General features: G+C 36.0%; 3 protein-coding genes across 3 annotated transcripts in view; 1 reads left to right on the top strand and 2 right to left on the bottom strand.

The window, feature by feature from the left end:
• The first annotated feature begins 462 nt into the window (after window positions 1-462).
• rab8a (RAB8A, member RAS oncogene family) lies at window positions 463-9,000 on the top strand. Its single transcript, XM_082173263.1, has 8 exons — window positions 463-633; window positions 2,667-2,727; window positions 3,074-3,134; window positions 3,286-3,363; window positions 4,249-4,338; window positions 4,518-4,583; window positions 4,680-4,730; window positions 5,941-9,000. Exons 1-8 carry the CDS (start codon window positions 510-512, stop codon window positions 6,031-6,033), a joined length of 624 nt encoding a protein of 207 aa, XP_082029389.1. The 5' UTR covers window positions 463-509; the 3' UTR covers window positions 6,034-9,000.
• A 1,259-nt stretch (window positions 9,001-10,259) lies between these two features.
• cib3 (calcium and integrin binding family member 3) lies at window positions 10,260-17,159 on the bottom strand. The gene is made up of 5 exons (XM_082173298.1): window positions 17,094-17,159; window positions 16,262-16,296; window positions 15,843-15,954; window positions 13,111-13,258; window positions 10,260-10,504 (listed from the first exon to the last, which is right to left on the bottom strand). The coding sequence occupies exons 1-5, from the start codon at window positions 17,142-17,144 to the stop codon at window positions 10,305-10,307; spliced, it is 546 nt and encodes a 181-aa protein (XP_082029424.1). The 5' UTR covers window positions 17,145-17,159; the 3' UTR covers window positions 10,260-10,304.
• A 2,042-nt stretch (window positions 17,160-19,201) lies between these two features.
• The window catches only part of admp (anti-dorsalizing morphogenic protein), a 6,389-nt gene continuing 991 nt past the window's right edge, over window positions 19,202-24,599 (bottom strand). Inside the window, exons 2-5 of the mRNA XM_082173155.1 lie at window positions 23,722-23,858; window positions 23,515-23,637; window positions 21,370-21,562; window positions 19,202-19,825 (exon numbers count right to left, since the gene is read on the bottom strand). Coding sequence (XP_082029281.1) covers window positions 19,398-19,825; window positions 21,370-21,562; window positions 23,515-23,637; window positions 23,722-23,858 — 881 coding nt within the window. The 3' untranslated portion in view covers window positions 19,202-19,397. The remainder of the gene's footprint in view (window positions 19,826-21,369; window positions 21,563-23,514; window positions 23,638-23,721; window positions 23,859-24,599) is intronic.

Here is a 24,599-nt window from a genome sequence, read left to right as displayed (position 1 = left end):
GTGGATGTTTTTCTTACAAATACGCATGGCTTCGCTTCAGACAGCCTTTATTAACCCCCTGGAGCCGTGTGGATTACTTTTATAATGGATTGATACGCTTTTTATAAAGCTTTAAGGAGCCAGGATATTCTTTAATATAGGCTATCTCTGATTGTGTTTGGCTGAAAGAAGAAAGTAATATAAATCTAGGATGGCTTGAGGGTGAGTAAAACATGGGATAATTGTCATTTTTGGGTGAACTAGCCCTTTAACTGTGCACTTTGGCGTTTGACGTGGCCGCTAGGACAGGGCGAATCAACGAATACTACTATGGCGAAGGCATATCTTATGAATATTAATAAGGAGACGTGCCCGCACGCTCAAGGGAGGCTTTGAAGTACGTCAGTGTGACCTCATGAATATTTAAATTCGAAGCCTTCGCCGTAGTATGATTGGCCAGTTCCTCGGCGGTGTGCGGATTCTGCGCTGTCTGCTAAAGTACCGGGCGGGATTTCCGCAATACATTCAGTATGGCGAAGACTTACGATTATTTGTTTAAACTGCTGTTAATCGGGGATTCCGGTGTCGGGAAGACCTGTGTGCTGTTCAGATTCTCGGAGGATGCCTTTAACTCGACGTTTATTTCGACAATAGGTATTTAGATCTTATATTTATATCGGATTGTTTATGAAACGTCAGGCTGTGCTAGCGGCTAAGCTAATAGACTAGGAACTGTGTTAGCTCTTCCTGAGTTTGGTTTTGTTTTGTTTCTAAACTTTGACAGGTTCGCTGGTGTTTTGTAATTAATTATTTTTGTGTGGTGATATATAGTGTGTGTTTAATGAACCTTTCTGCTGCTTTGGTTGGTTAGCATGTAAGTTAAGTTAGCTGCTTTGACAGAATGACTCGGACATTAAATGAAACTAAGGTTTGCTTTTGTTTAAATTCTTTTTTTTGTAAACTTTGTAATATCAACTGGATAGAAGCATTTATATAAACTGTTGAATATCCAATTAAATATAATATATATATATATATATATATATATATATATATATATATATATATATATATGTTGTTAGAAACCCGTGAGCCAACTGTCACCTGTTTCACACACACTTTGTTTAAGACTAAATATTCTATTTATGTAATAATATAATATTCTTGTCTACTTTCAGTTAAATATTGTTTCAGAAAACTTTACTGTTACTGTGGTAGTACCATGGTACTGTTATGCTAATATCAGACTGTGATACTAACTTTGATATATAGATAAATGATGCTCAATGATTACTTTTACCAAGGTAATGCAAGTTACTTTATAGAATGAGAAAAAACAAGGCTTCTATTATCATGTCTTGTTTGAGTGTAAAGATGTAACTGTTAAATGGGACCTTTTTTGTTTTTGTTTTTTGGTGTGTTAAGATCAAGGGATGGTGTACCCAAAAATTCTGTTATTAATTACTAATTATTTGTCGTTCCAAACCTGTAAGACTTTCATTCATCTTTGGAACACAAATGAAGATATTTTTAATAGGTCTGAGCCGGTCCTGTCGCTCCATTGACAGCTACTCAACCACTTTGATGCTTTGTGAAGAGATTGTAAAACTAATCCATATGAATGGAGTGGTTTAGTCTAAATTAGTCACAATTGCTGTATATGATGAACAGATTTAATTTAAGCTTTTATCAGCGAACCAATACAGAAGCTCAACCAAACCTGCTTGACGTGTGTGAACAAACCTCATTGGTTCTTGCTGAAGCTCAAACGTGATGCGTAACACGAGAATGATCCTCATTGGTTCTTGCTGAAGCTCAAACGTGCTGCGTAACACGAGAATGAACCTCATTGGTTCTCACACGTCAAGTGAACTTGCTTGAGCTTCCCTTTACCACAACTGATATGTAAATTGATGAATGTTTCTATGTGAATAACAGCCTAAATTCAGTCTGTTCATCATATAAAGCGATCGTCTCTTCAGAAAATTTGGACTAAACCACTCAATTCATATGGATTAGTTTTGCGATCTCTTTATGAACTTTTTGAAGTGTTAAAGTGGTAGTTGCGTAGCTGTCAATGGAGGAACAGAAATCTCTCAGATTTCATCAAAAATATCTTCATTTGTGTTCTGAAGATGACCGAAAGTCTGAACGACATCAGTAAATGATGACACAATGTTCATTTTTGGTCGAACTAACCCTTTAAATCAACTTTACGATGGTCCAGATCAAGGCGTTTCAATATTTTAGATTCCACAGACACACAAATATGATTATCCTCATGTGAGGGACACCAATCCCAAAACTTAAAAGACATTGGCGAAATGTATAAAGACCCAATTTATACTATAAAAATATTATATTTACGTATAAAATATTATTAGCAAAATATTCAGTTCCTATTACATTATATTATTAGATTTTTAGTACAGTTCTGACAGATGTTTAACAGTCATACTTGCGTTTTTATTACTTTGCAGTATGAACTGGTGATATGAAGTGTCTTGCTGGTTTGATGCTTGGCTTTGTCATTCATCATATGTTCATCATATGTATCATATGTTCTATGTGCATTGCTTTTAACACCTAACAAAAGTCTGTTGTTGGACATTTTTGAAAGAGACGCTGTATTGGGTTTGTTTTTCAGCCTATATGATGACAGTTGCGCTGTGTATTTTCTCTTCCAGGTATCGATTTCAAGATCAGGACAATAGAACTAGATGGCAAGAAGATAAAGTTACAGATATGGTGAGTTTCTAGTCGTCTTTCCTTCTAGTCAACATTTGAAATGGATCATAAAAGTTTAAGACAAGAACGGGGGTATTGTTCAAAATTAATGTATAACTTTGATGAAAGGTTTTGATACACTTCAAATGTTTGACCATGAGTGACTTTTTTGAGTTTTATGAAGGAGCTGTTGTTTGACTTGTGAAACCATGATTCATTTCTCCTTTACATTGAGGCACATGTTAGTGGTTGTCTTTTTTTTCATTTCCCTGGTAAGGAAGATGTCATCTTCCACTTTACCATGCTTGCAAACCACATTTCTGCAGGGCCACAGTTACAACACTTATATTGTTTGATATTTTTACAGGGACACGGCAGGACAGGAACGATTCCGGACGATCACAACGGCATATTACAGAGGAGCAATGGTAAGATGATTCTTATGTATGATGAGCTTCAGTAATTTCAGCTGTCGGTCTTGCCTGTTAATGCTATAATAATACTAATGCTCATTTGCTGTCATCTCTATAATTTGCAGTGTTTTGCACAGTTGTAATTTGTCTTGTGCTCTGATCTCAGGGTATCATGCTGGTTTATGATATAACCAATGAGAAATCATTTGACAACATCAAAAACTGGATCCGAAACATAGAGGAGGTGAGTGTCTCAATGCCTGCTTTGTCTGCCTTCAATAATACACTTCAGATTGTGTGCAATGTGTCCATAGTATGCATAATCCTCAGGTTTTTTTTATATTAGCATAAATAGCTCAAACAGTAAAGCCATGGGTTCAGTTCCCATGAGAATGCATGAACTGATAAAATGCATTGTGATTTGCTTTGGATCCAAAGTGTCTGCCAGTTGCATGAATGAAAATGTACATATTTCATCTATTTATCTGTTTAATATAGAAGTGGGCATCTTTAGTCATTGCACCTCACTGGGTTTTTTGTCTCTAGCATCTTGCGCCGTGAGCACTGTGCTTTAATATGACTGTTTTTGAATACAAAAGCATGTGTTATGCTTATTATTATTTGTCTGGTGGACATTACCCTAAATTATCTGATGCCTAAATACTAGTCATTCAGAATCAGAATCAGAATCAGAAAGAGCTTTATTGCCAAGTGTGCTTGCACCCACAAGGAATTTTTCTTGGTACTGAAGCTTCCAGTGCACATATACAAATACAAATACAACAAGAAACATAGTAATACAAATTCTAAGAATAAAATATATATAAAAAAAAATAAATAAAAAAATAGTATAAAAAGTAAAAAAAAGGGGTCACAGTTGGGTTTAGTCTGAATAAACATTTACAGATTATGAACATATTTACAGTATTTTGAGAAGTATGAATAATATAAATATAAATATCACCTGATCACCTGATAAATATGATAAATATCACCTGAATTGCACTCGTCATGGAGACGAGTGCAATTCAGTTTTGAAAATACGTAGCATTGCACATCCATAAAAGTACCGTTTGAATATTCAACAGCAAATCATTACAGTGCATGTTCTTGTATGTGTTCAACCCAGCATGCATCAGCAGATGTAGAAAAAATGATTTTGGGGAACAAATGTGACATTAATGAGAAGAGGCAGGTGTCCAAAGACAGAGGCGAGAAGGTGAGCACACCATGCTTCTTATTCTCTTATGCCATTAAAAATGAGCTTATATTATATTATTTAATTTAATTGTATAAGATGCTACAGCACCTTCCAAAATCATTTAGTTAACAATCCTTCTGCATCATCCAGATAAATCATACTTGTATTTTGAATCAAATCTGCCTGTACCCGTTTAGCTGGCGTTAGAGTATGGCATCAAGTTCATGGAGACGAGTGCAAAGGCTAATATCAACGTTGAGAACGTAAGTGTAAATGGTTTTTATGATGAATCCTCATTTCATTTCCTTATCATATCTGAGCGTTTAAAGGTCTAATGATGTTTCCTGCTCTACTCACAGGCATTCTTAACGCTCGCCAGAGACATAAAATCAAAGATGGACACGAAATTGGTAAGATTTTCCCGTTCTGTGCTTCAGGTTTATGTCTAAAAAATGAATTTAGATTTATAATTGGGTAACACTTTACAAGGTTTCATTAGTTAACATGAACATTTGTTCTACAGCATTTATTAAAGGTGCAGTGTGTGATTTCTGAGAAACACTGCTGATATTTGAAATCAACCCAAACAAACACACCCTCCCTTCATAGCTCAGTCCACAAAATGCTAGTGGTTGTCTCTTTATCATATCTATAGCAAAGCTGGCGGTCAAAAGTTTGAATAAATCACTTTTTTTTTTTTTTTTTTTTTTTTTATGCTAACTTGATGCCAAAACCTATCAAAAAGTCTTAAAGGGGTGGTTAATTATGATTTCACTGTTTTAACTTTAGTTAGTGTGTAATGTTGCTGTTTGAGCATAAACAACATCTGCAAAGTTACAACGCTCAAAGTTCAAAGCAAAGGGAGATATTTGCTTTTACAGAAATTGTACAACAAACGGCTGGTAGAGACTACACGTCATTCCTCCCGGGTTAGTGACATCACCAACCCTAGAATTTACATAAACCCCACCCCCTGAACACAATTTATAGATTATCAAGACAGAATATGCTAATCAATGACTAGAAGATAACTACAGCTACATAAATTCATCAACTAACCATTCAGAAATGTCCTGTTGCTTCTTCATGTTGTCACTTCTTCTCGAGTCTCTCCATCTTTCTGACTCCGGTATGAACATAAAAGGCTCAAAGTTTTAGAAATGTTCAGTGCATGTGTGTGTGGGGTAAAAGAACACAAGCTCTTGAAGCTCCGCCCCCTGTGCCGGGAGCAGCAGCTCATTTGCATTTAAAGGAACAGACACAAAACGGTGTGTTTTTGCTCACCCTCAAAAAGTTACAAATTTAACATGCTGTATAAAAATATCTGTGGGGTATTTTGAGCTAAAACTTCACATACACACTCTGGGGACATCAGAGACTTATTTTACATCTTGTGAAAAGGGCATTATACCACCCCTTTAATTATTCTGAACTTTTGACCACCAGTGTAGGTACATAATAATGGGTAAATAATAGGTACATAATAAAGACTAAATAATGACGATTTTCCTTTTTGGATGAATAAAATCCTTCAGTATCTCTGGCTTGCTTGAGTTGTAGTAATAAAATAAGACTCTTGAGTCTAAAGGAGGTATGTTTGTGTGTTCTTTGCTCACACAGGAGGGTAACAATCCTCAGGGCAGCAACCATGGCGTGAAAATCACCCCTGAACAGCAGAAAAAGAGCAGCTTCTTTCGCTGTGTGCTACTGTGAAGACCAAGGCCTTACTGTCCGCCACCATCGGGCTGGACATGACTGGACTATTCTCCCTCTTAGCACTCCTCCTCCTTCCTCTTTATCCCATCTCTCATTCTCTGTCACGCTCTTCTTCCAGCTGAGTTCCTGGCTCCTCTTTATCTTCTTCCATTGACAGATTAGCGATGCCGCTTATGACCCTTCCCTGTCGAAACCCTGGCGGGAAAGCATTGGTTTCCACAAGTCAAGGTGAAGAGCTTCGCCGTAAACGTGCACCTAAAGAAGATCCCGCATCTCCATCTTTGTTTCAATCGCTCGTTTTGAGCGCACAACTGCCAAAATTGATCCATTCCTTCATGGCGACCTGGAAGTAGTTGTGGTTCTGGGTCTGGCCGTAGAGCGTGATCTAACATTGAGCCAATTTGAGAGTGAGTTTCGTGGGGCGATCTTAATCATTCCATTTTATGTTTGGCGCATTCTTCGACAATCACATGACCTTATTGATAGTAGAGGAAAATTATAACCTGCTTAGATTTTTTTTTTCGACCCAATTTTTTTTTTTTTTTCAGGCTGATAACTAACCTTTGACCTGTTACGCAAAACACATGCATTCACACAAATTGGTGCAGTCAAGGTTTCACAGACATATTTTCATATGGAACAAACCTGCTTTTTATTCATCAAGACGTGTTTACTGCCTCGTTAAATCCAACCTCCCTTTTTTTTAACATGCACATGAAGCTATTTCCAAATAGTTCAGCCTTTTATGCAGTAGCGCGCTAGCTTTCTTTTTAATATTCCTTTGCATAAATCCAAAACCTCAGGTCTCGCTTTATTACGACCTGAAAACGTCCCATCGTGAAAGCGTTCCTCGACTAAAAACACTTGAATTGAATCTACTTAAGAGTGTAAACTGACTCGTAGCCCTTTGTACGGATGAGAAATTCCTACGTTTGTAGTATTAATAATTAAGAGTAACCAAAAGCAATGAGAAAGGGTGAGTATGTGACCTGAAAAGCAGAGCTATACTTGAGAAAGCACCTCCCGTATACAGACGTCCATGCACTTTATCAGTATCTTTTGTGTTGTGTGTAGTTTGTGCCACATAGTGATCATTTTAGCATCATAAAGACAGGTGTTTTTTTTACATTACCTGCCGAACTCATGTTAGGCGTCGTCATTTTTCCCCCAAACGTTTTCAAAGCATCATCTTATGTAAGGACTATTTCTACACCAGTCTTCTCCTGAGAGCGAGCCGAAGCTATTGATGCCGTTTGTTCAGCTTTGAACAAATCAAATTGTTAATGTGTTAATATGTCTGATGTATTATGGATGGACTGCACATGAATTACAGTCCCACAGCATTAGTTAGGGTGGCACAGTGCTAAAACAAAATGGATTTGGTTCACATGAACAAGGCTTAACTACCTAGAATACAATAATCCACCATTCCTGAATATTGTGTTGACATGCTTATAATTAATGCAAGAAGAAATGCAATGCTCGAGTTGCGCAGCCCTTCAAAGACAAACTTTATTGGTTTGATATGAGCTTTCACACTGTTTTCTCAGTGTTGCGTCCATCGCAAGAGACCCGTTTCATTTGGACAAACTGTGCAGTTGTCGTCTTTGTACTGCGGTATACTCAAAATGTACGTCAAATGAACCATGTCAGTGGGTTAATGCACACCAGCAATAGGTCAGGAATCTTTAACCCCCCTGTTAGCTTCGAGTGAAAGAACAAACTCTTCATCGATCTCCCAAAACCTGACAAGAACATGTTCCAAGTCAAATTTCATCCCAAAACCCCAGTTTATTTTCTCATTAATGCAATGCAAATAAATAAAATATATATAAATATGAACTACTTTGCATATCATGGTACCTTCTTTGTTATAGAGTAAAATATGGATGCATTACAGTAATGAGAATTTGTGACGTTAATTGAAATGGTTCTTTTATGCAATATATCAAATTTTTCCATTGGATTTGGGGTGTAATGTGACCTGAACGTGTGTTTTTAAAGAGATTAGGAAAGCACACGCGAGGCAGAGGCGTATGAAATTCTCTTCTTGCTGCAATAAAGGCACACTCACTTTTCCTTTTCCCAAGCTTTCAATGTTGACCAACTTGAAACGACTCTCTGTTTGCACCTTGTTCTCTTTCCACCTCGAGGCGATGATATTTTTGACTCATATTTGTCATATTCTTTCATGTTCGGAGAGGTGTAACGGATGGTCTGTAATGTACCCATAGCATCTCTCGTCTCTCCCTGTATAATAATACTTGCCGTTTGTCTTAATAACTAATACTTGATCTTTCATTTTGGATCTATGCATCATGAAGTTGATACTGTTGACCTCCTGTATGTTTTGTCTGTGTCTGTATTATTATTTTTTTCTATAGATGTTCTGCACATTGAAGCGTCTTGACATGTCTAGTTGTTCTGTTCTGAGCTTTTAGAGGACAGTCTACTGGTTTAAGACATGTTTGGTTGTAATAATGGACCTTAGACGTGATTTAATCTGGCCTTAGGGTGTTTTAAAGTGATCAAATAAAATGCAAAAATAAATATAACAAGACAGCTGGCGAATTTTTTTTTAATTTGATATGCAGACAAACCAAGAGGTACCGCTTTCTGTCTTAAACGCTTTGCAGTCATGTAGTGTTTATTGAGCAGTGTGTCCGTCTAGTTTGTCTCATGTACTTCTTGATTTGATTTGATAAACGACTGTCATCCATATCATTTACGGATTCTTTTATACGACCATTGTTTTCACTCGTCGATTGTGAGGTTACTGGGGAGATTGGTTAAATTAAATTTTTTTGGTAAGAAAAAAAAAAAAGAAGAAAAGAAACAATTGTAAATAACTCTAAAAAAAGAGATCTACTTAAATTGTACTGTACTTTCTAAAACATTGAAAAACTGATCTACAGTTTTTGTAGATATCTGTACTTTTGATTTATTAAAACAAGATTCTTTTAAGAGATCTGGTGTGTGTGTGTTTAATATTGACGGATGAATAATTCATGCTGTAGCTGCGTAATCAGCTTTTCAGGCACATTATTGGCTTGTCTTAATGTTCAAGATAAGAATTCTTGTGTTTTATTTTTTGAACATTAATATTCTTCTTATGTTAGTAGTACAGGTGTCTACTTTATTTTAAGCTTTACCGTGCGCGACACCATCTGTTCCTGACTTCTGAATCTGCAGAGAAAGTTCTTACATCGTCTTATGAAAGTAAAAATGTCCTGTTGGTCAGCTGATCTTCATATCCTGATGTGGAAGGTGCTGGAAGCCAGAAGATTAAGATCTGATTAACATGCAAGCTCTAATCAAAAGCATCTGTATACACACAATACTGCATGTCTTTGTATAACAGCCTGGCCAAATTTATGTTTCATTGCATCATCACAAATAAAACAATCCAAGCATAACTAAGCAAATCTTTAACACATTTTTTTATAATATTTGAATAAAGGGGGACGAATTTTGGTCATAACTGTATGTCATAATAAAAGTTTTTTATTGTCCTTGACAAATGAAATTGGACAAATATTGCGCTTTAATGAGAAAGTATAGGTCATGTGAAAGTTACCAGAGTTTATCTGGTCATTACATGAGATTAAAGACATAATTGGTTAAAGAAAATCCAGCTTTTAATGTTGTTTATATGTCTATGTGGTGTTTTTAATGTGCTTCAAGACACAATCATGTGTAAATTCATAAGTCGACAGCATTGTTGAGTATTTTCTCCTTAAAACTGCAGTGAACCAAAGACACGCTTTGAAATCGCTGGTGTTTCTGACGTCACAAACTACCTCGTAACCAATCAGATCAACGTGTGATCGTCAACCAGTGGATCTCTGAGCTGAGTGAGTGGAGGCGGGGCTCATTTGCATATTCATAGAACCGCGTATACTAAATGAGGCAAGGGTGTCGAGTTACATTCAAGATATTTTAAGGCATGAGGAATATTTTTCAATGAAAAAATGTTTAAATATGTCATTTTGGAGATCAAAGATGAGTTTTAAGGGATTATATGATTGACTTTAAGTAATAGTATCACAGCAGTTTCATGCTAACAAGTCATGTTTATTTGTTATGAATATTATGCTTAGAAATGCTGAGTTACATAGACTGCCACTGGGGACAAGTCAACATATTCAAACCACAGATGCTGCCTACGTTTAAACCAATATAATCCTTTAAAATAGAAAATATTTAATTTGAAAACCATTCAACGAAATATCTAAATAAACTGAACAGAAAAAGTGTGTGTGCAACTGTTACCTGAGGAAATCCGGCGCTCTCACGATCATGTGCTGGAAATCCTCCAGAGATAATCGCCCATCGTTGTCCAGATCAGCTTCATCGATCACCTTCTCACACACCATCCTCACCTCATCCTCGGTCAGCTCGTTGCGGGTCAGTCTGTTTAAGGTTTTCTCCAGGTCGGACTTACAGATGAAGTCATCGTTGTTGAAATCTAGAGGGAGAAAACGAGACGAGGGCGAGTTCTGCAAGTAAATAAATCACTATTAAAATGGGCAAATAAAAATGAACATTATTTATCATGAAAAGCACTTAATTTGTGTTTAACATGTCGTTTAAGTAACAAATAAAATACATTAATAAAACCTTTTAATGCAACTTTTAAAATGCTTTTAAAAAACGTTATGTCAATTGCTTAATTTTTATGCAGAAAAAGAAAATTCTGGCTTAAAGAAATACTTTTAGAAGCTGTTTTTCATAATAATAATAGTTGTTAAGACATTTAATAATGCAAAAATCAAAAGAAATCAATGTCCAGATTGTTACCGTTAACTTTTTATATATAAATGAACCCATTTTAAATGTGTATTTATTTGTCTTAATGCGTTTCATTTTTTGGAATAACTAGAGCACTTAGAATATATCGTTTTATTTATTTCATATTTACACTGTAAAATATTACTCGTGATTTTAACTGTAAAAGACTGTAAAAATGCAACAGTGAAAAACTGTTAATAGGCTAACAGAAAGTTTCCGTACTATACTGTGAATAACTGTGATAGATCTTACTGTACATTTAATGAAATTTTACAGTAAAATATTAGAAACATTAAATTGACATTCCCACAAATCTCTGCGTGACACTTCACATTTGATGTATTTTTGTTGAAATAACTGTTTCTTCATAGTTTTTCGTAGTTTTTTCTAATCAGTTATGTACATCAGGGTTTTATGTTACATTTAATGTTGTTAAATTAATGTTTATTGCATTTTTAAAATTCCATGTGTGTTACCATGATGGTGTTTAATGTTTGTGTGAATCACACTGTGCAGCTTCTATGTATTAATATTACATTTCTTATGGAAAATCTGCTTGCGATGAGCTTTGATTCATCATGTGACTTTCATCACCTCTGTGATTGGTGGTTGTCAGTGTATTACAATGGTATAAAACAGATATTAATTCTTCAGTAGATCAGTAAATTAACATTATAAGATTTTTTTTTTTTTACTGTAAATTGAAATTATGTCTGTAAAGCCTAAAATGTTGCTACCGTATTTTTACGGTAAATATCTGGCAACCACAGCTTCCAGTTTTTTTTTATCGTAAATTTTACGTAAATTTTTTTTAACGTAATTTTCTTTACAGTTTATTCATACAAGACACCCATAGTATGCCACAGTAAACCCGTTTGTAAACTTCATGCATTGAACATTCTTAACAATTAATCCTTCTGTGTGTTCAGTCTGAATAATTTCAACATACTCTCTTGTTCCCATCATTGATCTCCATTGTTTGAGAGCGTTGTCATTTACCCCGTGTTAATGTTGCATGAGAACAGAGTCTTTTCTGATGACAGCAGCAGATCAGGTTCTCTGAGATCTTTTAATTAGACAGCCGCCGAACACAGATATGAACAGAGCTTTCCATAAGCAGTTCCCACTTTAATGAACGTCTGAATTATTGATATTCTTGTGTCAGTTAAGGTTCTGCGGGTTCATCTCTACATGAATAGGAACAGAAGATTGAGATCAGGTCATAGTATCGAATGATCTCATATACACTGACTTATAGGCCTCTACCCACCATGTCCTTTGAGGATTATTATTAAAAAAGTTTTTGCTCATTGAAAAATCACAAATAAAATAAAACATGTTAGATTAAAGGTTCTATTTAATAATTCTCATGTATTAATCGCTTTTTATTGCCAATGTGTGAACAGCTTTTAAAGCATTTCTTTTTTAAACGAGACACTTCCCAACTAATTCGGGGTATTGAATCACGTTCAGTCTCTTGTACGTTACCTGTGCTCGCGAGCATGAGCAATTAGTTACTGGCTGCAGTTCACTTAATGGCCACCGGTGTCGCTAATAACAAGAGTTTCTGAATTCTACATATAGCCCCTTTAAATAGGCCTACTTAATCTTATTTCATTTAGTTGCCACGGCAACATTTCTAATTGTTGTTTAGCTAAGGTTGAAACATGAAAATCAATAACTGGAATAAAAACTAAAACACTAAAATAGCTCAATACTAAATATAAATGAAATAAAAATAAATTAAACCTAAATAGTAATGTTTACAAAAATAGTAAAAAACAAACAAATATAAACTGAAAAAAAAAATATATGAAAAAAAAATGTAATATATATAATAGCATATAAATAATACTAAACACTGGTTCTTTCAAACAGAACATCAGTCAGAAAATCGAGTGATTATTATTCAGTTACATCCATCATTCTATGATAGTTATAATCAATGGTTGAATGAGTAGTTATAGGATCTGGACTGGAGTGACTTTACCAGCTCAGCGGGTGCAGAAAATATTAAAAGTTTCGCGGCCGATATCCAGTAGTTTCGATAGAAATTTTGTGTGAGAGCGAAACATTTCCACACACAAATTTTGCTCATGTTCAAGTTGGTCATGTTAATTTGCCTCGCTGTCCATCACAAAACTGCTTGGTTCATTTGAAAGTGACTTGTGACCATAGACTGTAAAAAAATAGGCTTGTCACCTGTGCTTTACATGCTACGCTGTTAACAAGTAGATCCCTTTTTTTGCCCCCGAGATTTCGTGACCGCACCTTAAGACTGACCGTATATCCTAAAAGCGTAATACGCCTTCAGGTCCCGCGGGGCCATTTCACTGAGCACTGAAAACATGTCCAGAAAGTCGTCCAAAGTCATGTTTCCTTCTCCATCCTCTGAGAAGACCTCAGCGATCCTCTGCCTGAATGGGTTATCCTAAATAAAAGATGACATTTTATTCTTAAATGTGTAGCAGTTCATAACTACCCAGCCAAATATGTCCATGTGAGCCCCACATGGGTTTTAACTGGGTTAGATGGACGTCATCTGGGCTCAATGTGGGCCCCAGTTATATTGCCCATTATTGTTTATTTGAGGGTCTTATATGAGCCACATTTGGGCTTTATTATATTTAAATGATTACATTTCAAGTGGGCTATTCCATTTGTTTTATATGCATCGATATGAACATTTTGGCCGATCCCGATAATTCTTTATTTGAAAGCCGATAACTGATATATTGGCCGATAAATCGAAATCCAAATTTGTATATAATTTTTGAGAGCCTGATTACAAAAACAAAAGTCTCACCATTAAAAGCAAACAATTATAATGTTCTCATTATAATATTATGTAGCCGATATGACAGCACATGTTGCACTTATTTGAAGTGATTCCAATCATATCTCAATCAATTCAATGTTGAACAGTGCACATCTGAAGTGTCTCAGCTGAAGGAAATAATCCATTATTTATCGGCTTTAATATATCGGCCAAATTTTCTTATCAAGCCGATAATCGGCCGAAACCGATATGGTGGCCGATATATCGTGCATCCCTAGTTTATATGATTATATAATAATTGAATATATAATTATAATCCATGATCCTTTACTCTTTTTATTTATATATGTATCTACAAAATGCATGCTCAAAGGGTAAGCACTTTCATCACCTTCCCCGCCACGAGCCACATGATTGGCGTGTGCCTTCCTGCAAATCCCGCCCTTGTCACAATTCCCGTCTCGTGGTCCTTTGTTGTATTTATGCACTTTTATTTTGAAATATGTGTTCTGCTACATTTGAGCAAGGAAGAAGAGAGGCGAGAACTCACTTGCAGCAAAGTTTATTAAAAACTAAAAGCAAAGTTAATCCAAACTGAGGCCTAAATCAGAACCATAAGCAGGAAAATGGAACAAAAAAGAAGGAACATAACAGTTTTACATACTAAGACTGAAACACGGGGTATAAATAACACAGGATAACAAGAGGGAAACGAGTGGACTGATTAATCACTAAGGAAACAGACAGGTCTCTACAGAAACAAATAAGAAAGGGGAAACATTGCAACAAAGTGAACAGAAAATACACTTCAAAAAGTGCATAAATACAGCAAAGGACCACGAGACAGGGATACACACACACACACACACACACACACACACACACACAGTTGAACACTATCAAGGGATATAAATTCTCTCAAGGTAAGAAGATATGTATATTTGACTTTATATTAACCAAGTTTTACTGTCGCTTTTATATAATTGGGTAATTTTGAAAGATTCTGAAACACACTAATTTGATATCATGGAGCTCTCGAAAGCCGATGATCTGAACTACTGATGTCAAGTCCGATTCATTTCCGCGAACCGGTTCTTTCGGACTTGTGCGTCTTGCATAATCAACCCGGAACTAAAGTTCGATTCAGTTCGATTAATGAATCAGCTCGACCGGTTACTTCATATTAATCGGGTTCAAAAGAACGATTCGCTCAAGAGCCGAACATCACTCATTTTTATCCTGATGCTTTCAAGAGTTTTTATCTTAAAGTTCAATATTGGAAAAAAAACCCACACGATTTACACATTCCGAGTTGAAGTCTTTTTCTTTACAGCTGAAATATTATATAATTCAATTTGAAAATTCATATAAAGACTTCAGATGCAAAAGCCTCTTAGTGCCATCTGAAATTTTCTTCTAAATTAGCATTTTTTTCAAGCTCGTATGTTTAAGTTAATGGGTCATTTTCATTGCCATTAAAGTGAAATAACTGAACATAAACATACAAGCTTGATAAAAATGATCATTCTAGAAGAAAATTTCAGATGGCACTTTTGCATCTGAAGTCTTCATATATGGCATTTTAACAGATTTGGGGTGGTTTGAAAGTGAATTTTGCATAGTAGCAAATTATTTGACCCACTGGAATCTTTAAAGAAATGAATAAATGGGGCCTAATTTTCACCCACTGTGATCCAGTGTGATCACAAATGTGAGCCCCATAAGGTTTTTGTGTGCAGCCCACCTCGGCCCCATTATTAGCACCACTTAAGAGTCCACTATGGACCCGTTATGTGTCCCTATGGGCAAATATACATGGGGCCATGGACACATTTCTTTCAGTGACAGGCCATCAAAAACCCATATGGGGCTCACATGGAAATGTTGGCTGGGAGGGCCTATTTACATTTTGCTTGCATCCCAGAGATGGTGCTTACTTTTTTTTTTCTATTTACTTAAAACAAAACTTAATTATGATTAATACTTTACTAGTGGTATTTCACTGGGACTCTAGACAGTTAAAAGAGTGTATCATATATATTGCATAAGGTCTGTTTCTGTGTCTCTCAACCAAACGCTGCAGGATTGTTTCCTCTTCACTAATACTTCACAAATTAAACTGAGCTGTCGGTTCTCTTGAGTTGCGAGGATCTGATAACGCTTAACCTCACCAAGACTGCGATCAATTAGTAGGAGTTTCATAATAGATGAGGAACACAGATGAGATGCGCTGTACCTTCAGCTCCGGCATGCTGCCAATGAGCTCGTACGGCAGTCGCACGTCCGGTCCCGTGGTGTAGTCCAGCGGCACGAGCTGGGGAGCCAAATCACGGTATCGGTGAAACAGTCTGTGGGAAAGACAACATGCATGAAGACAATATATAGAAGTAGACCTATATGACATATTCATACTGTTTATGCATGGGCGCCGGCGATTTAGTGACTAAAAAATGCTGGATTGTTTCAACTTTGGGTCAAATATGGACTAACTCAGCCGTTGGATTACATTTTTAACCCAGCGTTTGGGTTTGTCCATATTTGACCCCAAATTGGGTTAAAACAACCCAGCATTTTTTTATAGTGCAGCTTAGAGGCTTTTTCAGTTCAGACACATTAAACACACATGTATCTTTTTATGAAAACTGCGTATCTCACCTCAGAATTTCTTTTCTGGTGAAATAAGTGCAGTCCTTCAAAATGAAGCAAAAACATGCAATGATTTATAAACAGCATTATTCATGCTCATTTTTTTATTGGTTGAGGAAAATGATAATGAGGTGCAAAGCATTCATACATATTCATGAATATAGCTGATAACCATAACTCTTGAATATCACTCTTATCTTGACCATTTTAACTTTAAACCTTGCTATTTAGACTATTTCACAAAAGTGCACAAATTTTTACAGTTTTCAAATGTATTTGCATTTTTAAGATGCAGGTGAGAATGAGATATACACAGTTCAAAGGTTTGGGGTTAGTAAGATATTAAAAAATAATGCTTTTATGTTGCAAACTGATGTTTTTGACATTTTGACAATGTAAAGACATTTATTAATGTTGCAAAATATTGTATCTCAAATAAATGCTGTTCTTTTGAACTTTCTGTTCATCAAAGAATTCAATTTATAATTTTTTTTTACCACAGATTCAACAAAAATATGAAGCAGCACAGCTGTTTTCAACATTGATAATAATAATAAATGTTGATCTTGAGCATCAAATCATCATATTAGAATGATTTGTGAAGGATCATGTGACACTGAAGACTGGAGTAATGATGCTGAAAATTCAGCTTTGATCACAGGAATAAATGACATTTTACAATACATTCACATAGTCGTTTTAAAGTGTATCATTTTGATCAAATAAATGCAGCCCATTGTGAAAATAAGAGACTTTTGTCAAAAGCATTGAAGATTCTTACCGACCCCAAAGTTTTGAACGGTTGTGCAATATCCACAATAACGATCTGAGATGGCCTGACCTGATATGCGTCCAGTTGCTGGGATGTGAAGATGGTCTGTTTGTTCCCCATCCTCGCAGTGCCATGGCAAACTCCCTGTGGTCTGCAAGCGTATGCCAGCAGATATTTCAGATATGAAATACTGGCACAAAAGGCCTCGGTGAGACACGGCAGATCAGGTGTCGGCCTTCAGTTCTTTTATAATGGCAGTATTTCATCATTTAGCTGCCATGAATGGCGGTCTCTCTCTCTGACGTGAATGCGTGCTGTCGGTCAAACAGAGAGCGGGTTAACAGCGTCAGATTACTGATTCACACAGAGCAAAAACTGCTAACCTGACAAGGACCTGTTAAAAAAACAAAACAAAAAAAAACTCTATTTAAACCATAAAAAAAATTATTTTGCTGGTATAAATGTTGCATTTATTTGAGCAAAAATAGAGTAAAAACAGTAATATTGTGAAATAGTAGGCCTATTACAATTTAAAATAACATACTGCCTGTGTGTGTGTGTGTGTGTGTGTGTGTGTACTTAACTATATTTTGGGGACAAATTTGTACCCAGAAGTGACCAAAATCTCCAAAAAACCTTCCTGTAGGGACGTCCTCATTTGTAAATCTGGTATAAAAATAAAGTAATTAAAGGTTTTTTGAAAATGTAAAAATGCAGAAAGTTTTGTGTGATGGGTAGATTTTTGGGTCGTGGTTAGTGTGTGTGTGTGTGTGATGGGTAGGTTTATGGGTCGTGGTTAGTGTGTGTGTGTGTGTGTGTGTGTGTGTGTGTGTGTGTGTGTGTGTGATGGGTAGGTTTAGGGGTCGGGGTTAGTGTGTGTGTGTGTGTGTGTGACAGTTAAGCAATATATTCTATGCTAAGTTTATATTTTGTATTTTTTTAAATATTTTTTAGGAGTTAAATGTGACCCAGGCATCAGATTCACCTCTTTCATCCTGGTTTCAGTAATGTCCCTGATAAAGTTTTGACTAGAGATCTCGTGAAAAGCAGGCCTGGTGTATTGTGTTAATATGCATCTCAATTATGGCATTAAATATGCAAGCATTGGTGCACTAGTTGACCATTGTGAGTTTAATTGGTTGGCACAGAAGCTGAACGGTATCAGTTGATCCTGTGGAAGCCCTGCAGCTGTTTTACTTCTTACCCCTTGTTTTCTCTCTCTCTCTCTCTCTCTCTCTCTCTTTTACTTTCACTCTATAGGAGGCGATCCGCTCATACTCTACCTGTCACCTGTTGCTTTTGTTGGCCCTTTTCCTATATGATCCCATGGGAAGACACATGGACAGATCAGATCAGATGCCGTATATAACAGAGCAAAGTTACTGCACGTTACATCAGAAAAATGTCATGCTTTGTTGATCTTCCTTTTAAAGCTGTTTGTATTTGCAATATACGGCACGAACAACAGAAATAAAACCATCATTTTTGTACATTTATATTAAACTTTCACAACATGCAATATACAAATTTACATATTTTACAAGTGACCAACTCAAACTCCTCCATTAATAAAAAATTCATGTCTATTTACATATTTTACAATTTTATCCTTGCACAAAAGTCCAGTCCAGATTCACAGCATAAACACTGCTGGCAACCCAGCAAGCAATATCCAATAGTTCACCGTCTAGGTTAACTATAGACCAGATATAGTCCGGCTATGAGTAACACGTCTAGCCAAAATTACCTTGAATTTGGTTACATGTCGTTTTTGCCTAAATAATTTGAGAAATGTGTGATATTCCATCATGTAAGCAAAGTAAACCGTGATTACAAGGTGTTTGGTTTCATTTCTTCACTCATTTAATTTCTTTATCTAATTGATGACTAGTCTATTCTCGGGCGATGGTTTACACGTCTAGTACATTTTCACTGACAGCCCAAATTTTGCCTTGTTTTAGCCTAGACGTCTAGGCTGTGTTTGGACGGCTATTAGACGTCTTTTAAACGTAAAATTGCTTGCTGGGAATCCTCAACACCTCAGTGATTGGCAGGTTTGTTTCTCAGTGACAGCCGAAGCAGAACAAAATGTTATGCTTTGTTGATCTTCCTTTTAAAGGTGTTTCGATTTTAAATATATGACAAGAATAAAAATAATCCCTCATCCATCATTTTTGTGTAAGAATTTATTTAGACTTTATAATAGTTCACAACATGCAATGTACAAATTTACATCTTTTACAAGTGACCGACGCAATCTCCTCCATATATTAAAATTTCATGTCTATTTACATATTTTTACAATTTCACCCTGACACACAAGTCCAGTTTAAACACTCCTCAACAGTTTTGACAGAAGAAGAACGATGTTTCTCAGTGACAGCCGCAGCTTCCCGCCACCATATCATCGTACTGCTTCAGCACCACGTTCTCGTCGTCGTCGAAGTACAGCAGGTTGATGCTGAAGAGTTTGTCCGGGACGCAGCAGGGCGTCTCGATGCCTCTGGTCAGTTTGAGGGCGTTGATGATGGACTGGACCGTGGCGTGGTTGGTCGGCCTCATGTTCTGACCCAGGGGAAACGGACAGGAGCCTTTGCAGTGGTACGCGTTGTATCCGCGCGGAGACACGATCCACCCCGACCAGCCGATCTCCTCGAAGTCCACGTAGAGAGGCAGACGCTGACACGGCATCTTCTCTGCGCTGTCGTCAAAGTCTGCGGATCGAGCGCTTCGACGGGCCGCCGCGGGGAGAGGGAGGCTGGGAAACGGGAGACTTGCTCCAACGGGAGAATCATCTGAACCTGAAGAGAAAGAGGAGTGCAGGTTAGAACCGTAGATGGAAAAAAGATATGGACGTAGTGTCCGTGACGTCACCCGTAGGTTTCTGAAGAGCAGTTTTGAAGGCAAAAGTGGGCGGAGCCGGCCGTCGCCATCTTGGCCGCGCATCACTCCCGGATAAACGAAAATGGGCAAAGAGGCGATTAGCTGAGGTGACATGACGCTAACAGAAAGCAGACAAACGGCAAGTTGTGACATCAGCGGCAAATCCACCTGTCACTCAAGTGGCCACGCCCTTAATTATGCAGAACTTTAAGGCTTAATATAATTTAAACGGATGAGTTATAAAAAAATTCACCCCCTTCACAGTCATCATGAAGGGCAAAAATAACTATATAGACCAAAACCACTTTTTATACCAGGCTGTAAACATATTTTTTCCTGCTGTAAAGTTGGGCATTTTAACATGGGGGTCTATGGGATTGACTCTCTTTTGGAGCCTGTCTCTAGTGGCCAGTCGATGAATTGCAGTTTAAGTCACTTCTGTGTTGGATTCAAGAGAGAGACACGAAGGTTGCCACTTAGTTAGAACGGTGCCGCCGACCCCAAATATGATCATACTGTGAGGAACCACTACCTTAAGATTTTTAAATATATATATATATATATATATATTTAACTAGTAATAGATTTGATCATGCATTTATTTTTTATACAATATTTTCCATATTACTATATTAAAAGTATGTTCCCAATTCATCCTAAAAAAATTATATTATAAATGTGTAAAATCATTTCTATTCAGTGTTATTTTAGCATCATTGAGATACACATTTTTTTATTTTCCATTTTAATTTTATTAAAGTTAAAGTTTCATTAAAGTTTCAGCAATTTTGTTGGGTATTTTTATCATTTTTATTAGTTTTTTTTTAAATATCTATAAAATGTTTAAATAGACATTTAAAAAAAAAGTCTATGTTATAAAGGTAAATATGTATGTATATACAGAATATAGGCTATATATATATATATATATATATATATAAAAGGTTTTTTTATATTTTATTTCAGCTAATGTTTATTGTATTTCAAGTAATGGAAAAATGTTTTAGTTTTAGTTAAGTATAATAACGCTGTTTCTATTGCATTACTACATGTTTTTATACTCTCTGTAGTACTGTACTGTATTATTTTATTTAAGTATTGTTTATTATTTATTTATTTAAACTATTTTTATTTTAATAAATTAATCAAGTTTGTTTTATTATTTACTAAATATTTTATAATGAATAATATACTATATTTTATTTACTATATCACTATATATATATATTATTTTTTTTTGCTTGTTTTTTGTAATAATTTACATGTTACATTTTTTCCCCACCAAACTTTTCCACAGACCCCCAAACTCCCTGGTTTGAATAAGCGCTAGTTTATGTCTTGAAATGTATTTACTTGAGTCTATCCAGTGCTGTTTTGGGTAGAGATCCTGTATATGAGAAGCAGGAGACTGTACTCAGTCTAAGAGGACAGTTGAGATAATAAAGAGATGCATATGTCCAACCTTTCGGAGTCTCGAGAGAAGCCGCCCGCCTGCCGTCGTCGGTGAACAGGACCAGCATGGGCTGTTTGCTGTGATGATGAAGACGGTCTGATGCGAAACGCACGCTTTTCACGTCCATCTGAAGACCAGCCAGAGTCCTCACCGAGACCAGGACCCCCAGATTACTGCCCTCATCTGATGTCCAAGAGCGCACCTTCCAGATACAATCATTACATTGTTTAAATGAACACATTTTTAGCTAACTCTGATTTTGCATATGTACATTTCTAAAAAAGACAGTTTCCTCTGATAACATATCAGTCTAAATTGTAATGTTGACTCATGCATTTTCTGTAAAGTTGCTTTGAAATGATGTGTATTGTGAAAAGCGCTATACAAATAAATGTGAATTGAATTGAATTGAATAAACAGAAATGTAGTTAGTCAATGTATTTGCACAAGCAACTCTTTGGGCCTGTTCTAAAACACATTCAGCTACCGGTCTGCATAGGACGCTACCTTTTAATTTAAACAAAACCTGAGATCACGTTTACATGCAACCCTTATAATCCGTTAGTAATGGGATTGACGGCTCAATCGGACTGAAAAGCCTTCATATAAACACCTTAATCGATCCGATTGAAAGGGTCGGTTTATTCCTTTTCTAATCCGATCGAGACGACATGAAAACACTTGATCGGATTGAAAACCGAAACTGAAAGCACTGCGCATGTGCAATGGAAATAGCGTAATGACGTATGACGCGCGGAACGAGCTGTTATTCCTGTTGAATAAAGTCTCATATAAATGAGTGTCCCGTCATTCTTAAATTCTCCTCGGACTCAGCGTCTGTGAAGTGGAGCAGGACAACGTCCCACCAGTCCTTGTTTCGGATTGTCATCCACAGACGACTGGTTTTGGGCAGTTTTACTGCGTGATAAATATAAACAGCAAGACACAACAGTTCATATGTCATAGTCTCCAAATTATCTTGTAAAAATGTGTGTAAAAAAAAAATCTTGCATCACAATAAGTGTATTGTGATTGTCAAAAACATTTTAGTAACTAAACAGAATTTTATTAGGTCTAGTGACAACATGTTACAATGTGTATATGGTACAATTTCTGGTAAGCTACGTTTTTTTATTATTGCTTGACACAAATTTCACGATTTCAATTCAAATCTTGTGATTTGATTTAATATTGACTCATTTGGATAAATATTCGGTACACATGATAGGCATTAATTTTTCTCAAGAATGCTGTAAACGTACAGAGAGCCCTATCAGCTGCTAGTATTACTTAAGGTTAAAAATAACTCAAATATAAAAAAATAATGCGTTTTTTATTATAATAACAACTTTATTTAATTATAAGTAAAAAATATAATAAATATGTAATATAGTACACACATATTTAGCAAAATACTCTCTATATCTCTTTTTTTCTAGCCAACTAACGTGCTATTGCCTATATTATAGTCATTAAATGGCTTTCCTGAGGTAAATGTGATGTGATATAATTGTTCTCCAGCTGTTTTATTGACCTCTTTCCGCGGTATCTTTCAACATTGTTCATTTGTGTTTATTTACTATTAGCTAGTAGAGATGATCGGTTCACGTGCCGCTAGGGATCTGTCACGTCACATTTACAAGCGCCAAAATGGTATTCATTGTTTGAATTTCGGATCAAATACTCAATATTTTGGTAATACTGTTGAATTCCTATTTTAATTATGAAATGTGGAATTGCATACGAGCATATCTTTAAAAGTATAAGTGAAGAGTTCAGATGCAAAAGCCTCTTAGTGCCATCAGAAATGTTCTTCTAGAATGATCATTTTGATCAAGCTTGTATATTTAAGTTAAGTAATTTCACTTAAATGGCAATGCAAATTACCTATTAAATATAAATGTCAAATATACGAGCTTGATAAAAATGATCATTCTAGAAGAACATTTCTGATGTCACTAAGAGGCTTTTGCATCTGAACTCTTCAAGTGTAGTTGTATGTTTAGTGTGAAGTTTAACTTTAGGCGAAATATTTAAATGTGAAGTTTTGAGAATGGCTCATTAACCGATATTGCTCGGACGCTATCCCTCCGTCCGATTGAAACAATTGTGCGTGTAAATCGCTCATTTTCGTTCATAGCCTAGGCTACTTACGGCTTGAGTGATGGTGAAGACCTCCCAGCCGCTGGAATGGATGGGAACCAGTCTGGACGAGAGCAGCTTCTTCCCTTGCGAGACGTTCTTTTTACTGCTGTCGAGAACCTGATAGACACTGACCTGTAGAGAAACACCACTTCCATGATTAACCAGAAGAACTTACTTTTGTTGATTTCCTCGGGAGTGTGTAATATAGGAGCGTACCTGACAGAAGTGATGTCTGTTGAAGGCGTGAGACGCTTGAGGTCTGAGCTTGAACAGATGAAGCTCGGCCGTCAGGATCTTCTCACTCTTGGCCACCGTGGACATGTTGAAGAGAAACTCCACGTGATCACTGTGCACTACAGAGAGATGGACAGAGAATTCATGATGGGAAATGACACGTACTTTGTGCATTTTTACAGTGAGGCCTGTAACTATCATCACAAAAAACAACAACAACTCGATATTCAGGATAGCGGCTGATCAATATCGGTTAATGCGCCATTCTCAAAACTTCACATTTAAATATTTTGGTACACGCCTAAAGTTAAACTTCACACTAAAACATACAACTACACTTATACTTTTAAAGATATGCTCTTATGCAATTCCACATTTCATAATTCAAATAGGAATTCAACAGTATTACCATAATATTGAGTATTTGATCCGAATGTTTCTCATGATTCAGGCATTTGTTTAAAAGTTTAGTTTTGTAGACAAATATATTCAGTGCTGTGTAGATTAATTACAAATTGTAGTCGGATACTAATTCCAAATTACATGAAAAATATTACAGTTAGTAACTTAATCCATTACGTAAACATTTAAGGTAATAAAACCGGACTGCTTTTAGATTACTTTTGACAACTTGTTTATCACATTGATTTGAATAGGATAATCTTGTACAATATTGATATACAAATACATATAGAAAGAAAATATATTTCATTATTGTTATCAACAACATGAATAATGAATTCATAATTTAATGCCATTGTGAGAATAAGGTGTAGAATAACCATGTAATCAATAAAAAAGAACTAGTCTGATTACAAGTATTTTAAAATATTTGAATTGCAAGTAATTGATTTTTGGAT

The sequence above is a fragment of the Leuciscus leuciscus genome (assembly GCF_965113295.1).
Source record: "Leuciscus leuciscus genome assembly, chromosome: 6".
Classification (NCBI taxonomy): domain Eukaryota; kingdom Metazoa; phylum Chordata; class Actinopteri; order Cypriniformes; family Leuciscidae; genus Leuciscus; species Leuciscus leuciscus.
Note: the sequence above shows the minus strand (reverse complement) of the source record. Positions and strands in the feature narration are given on the sequence as shown.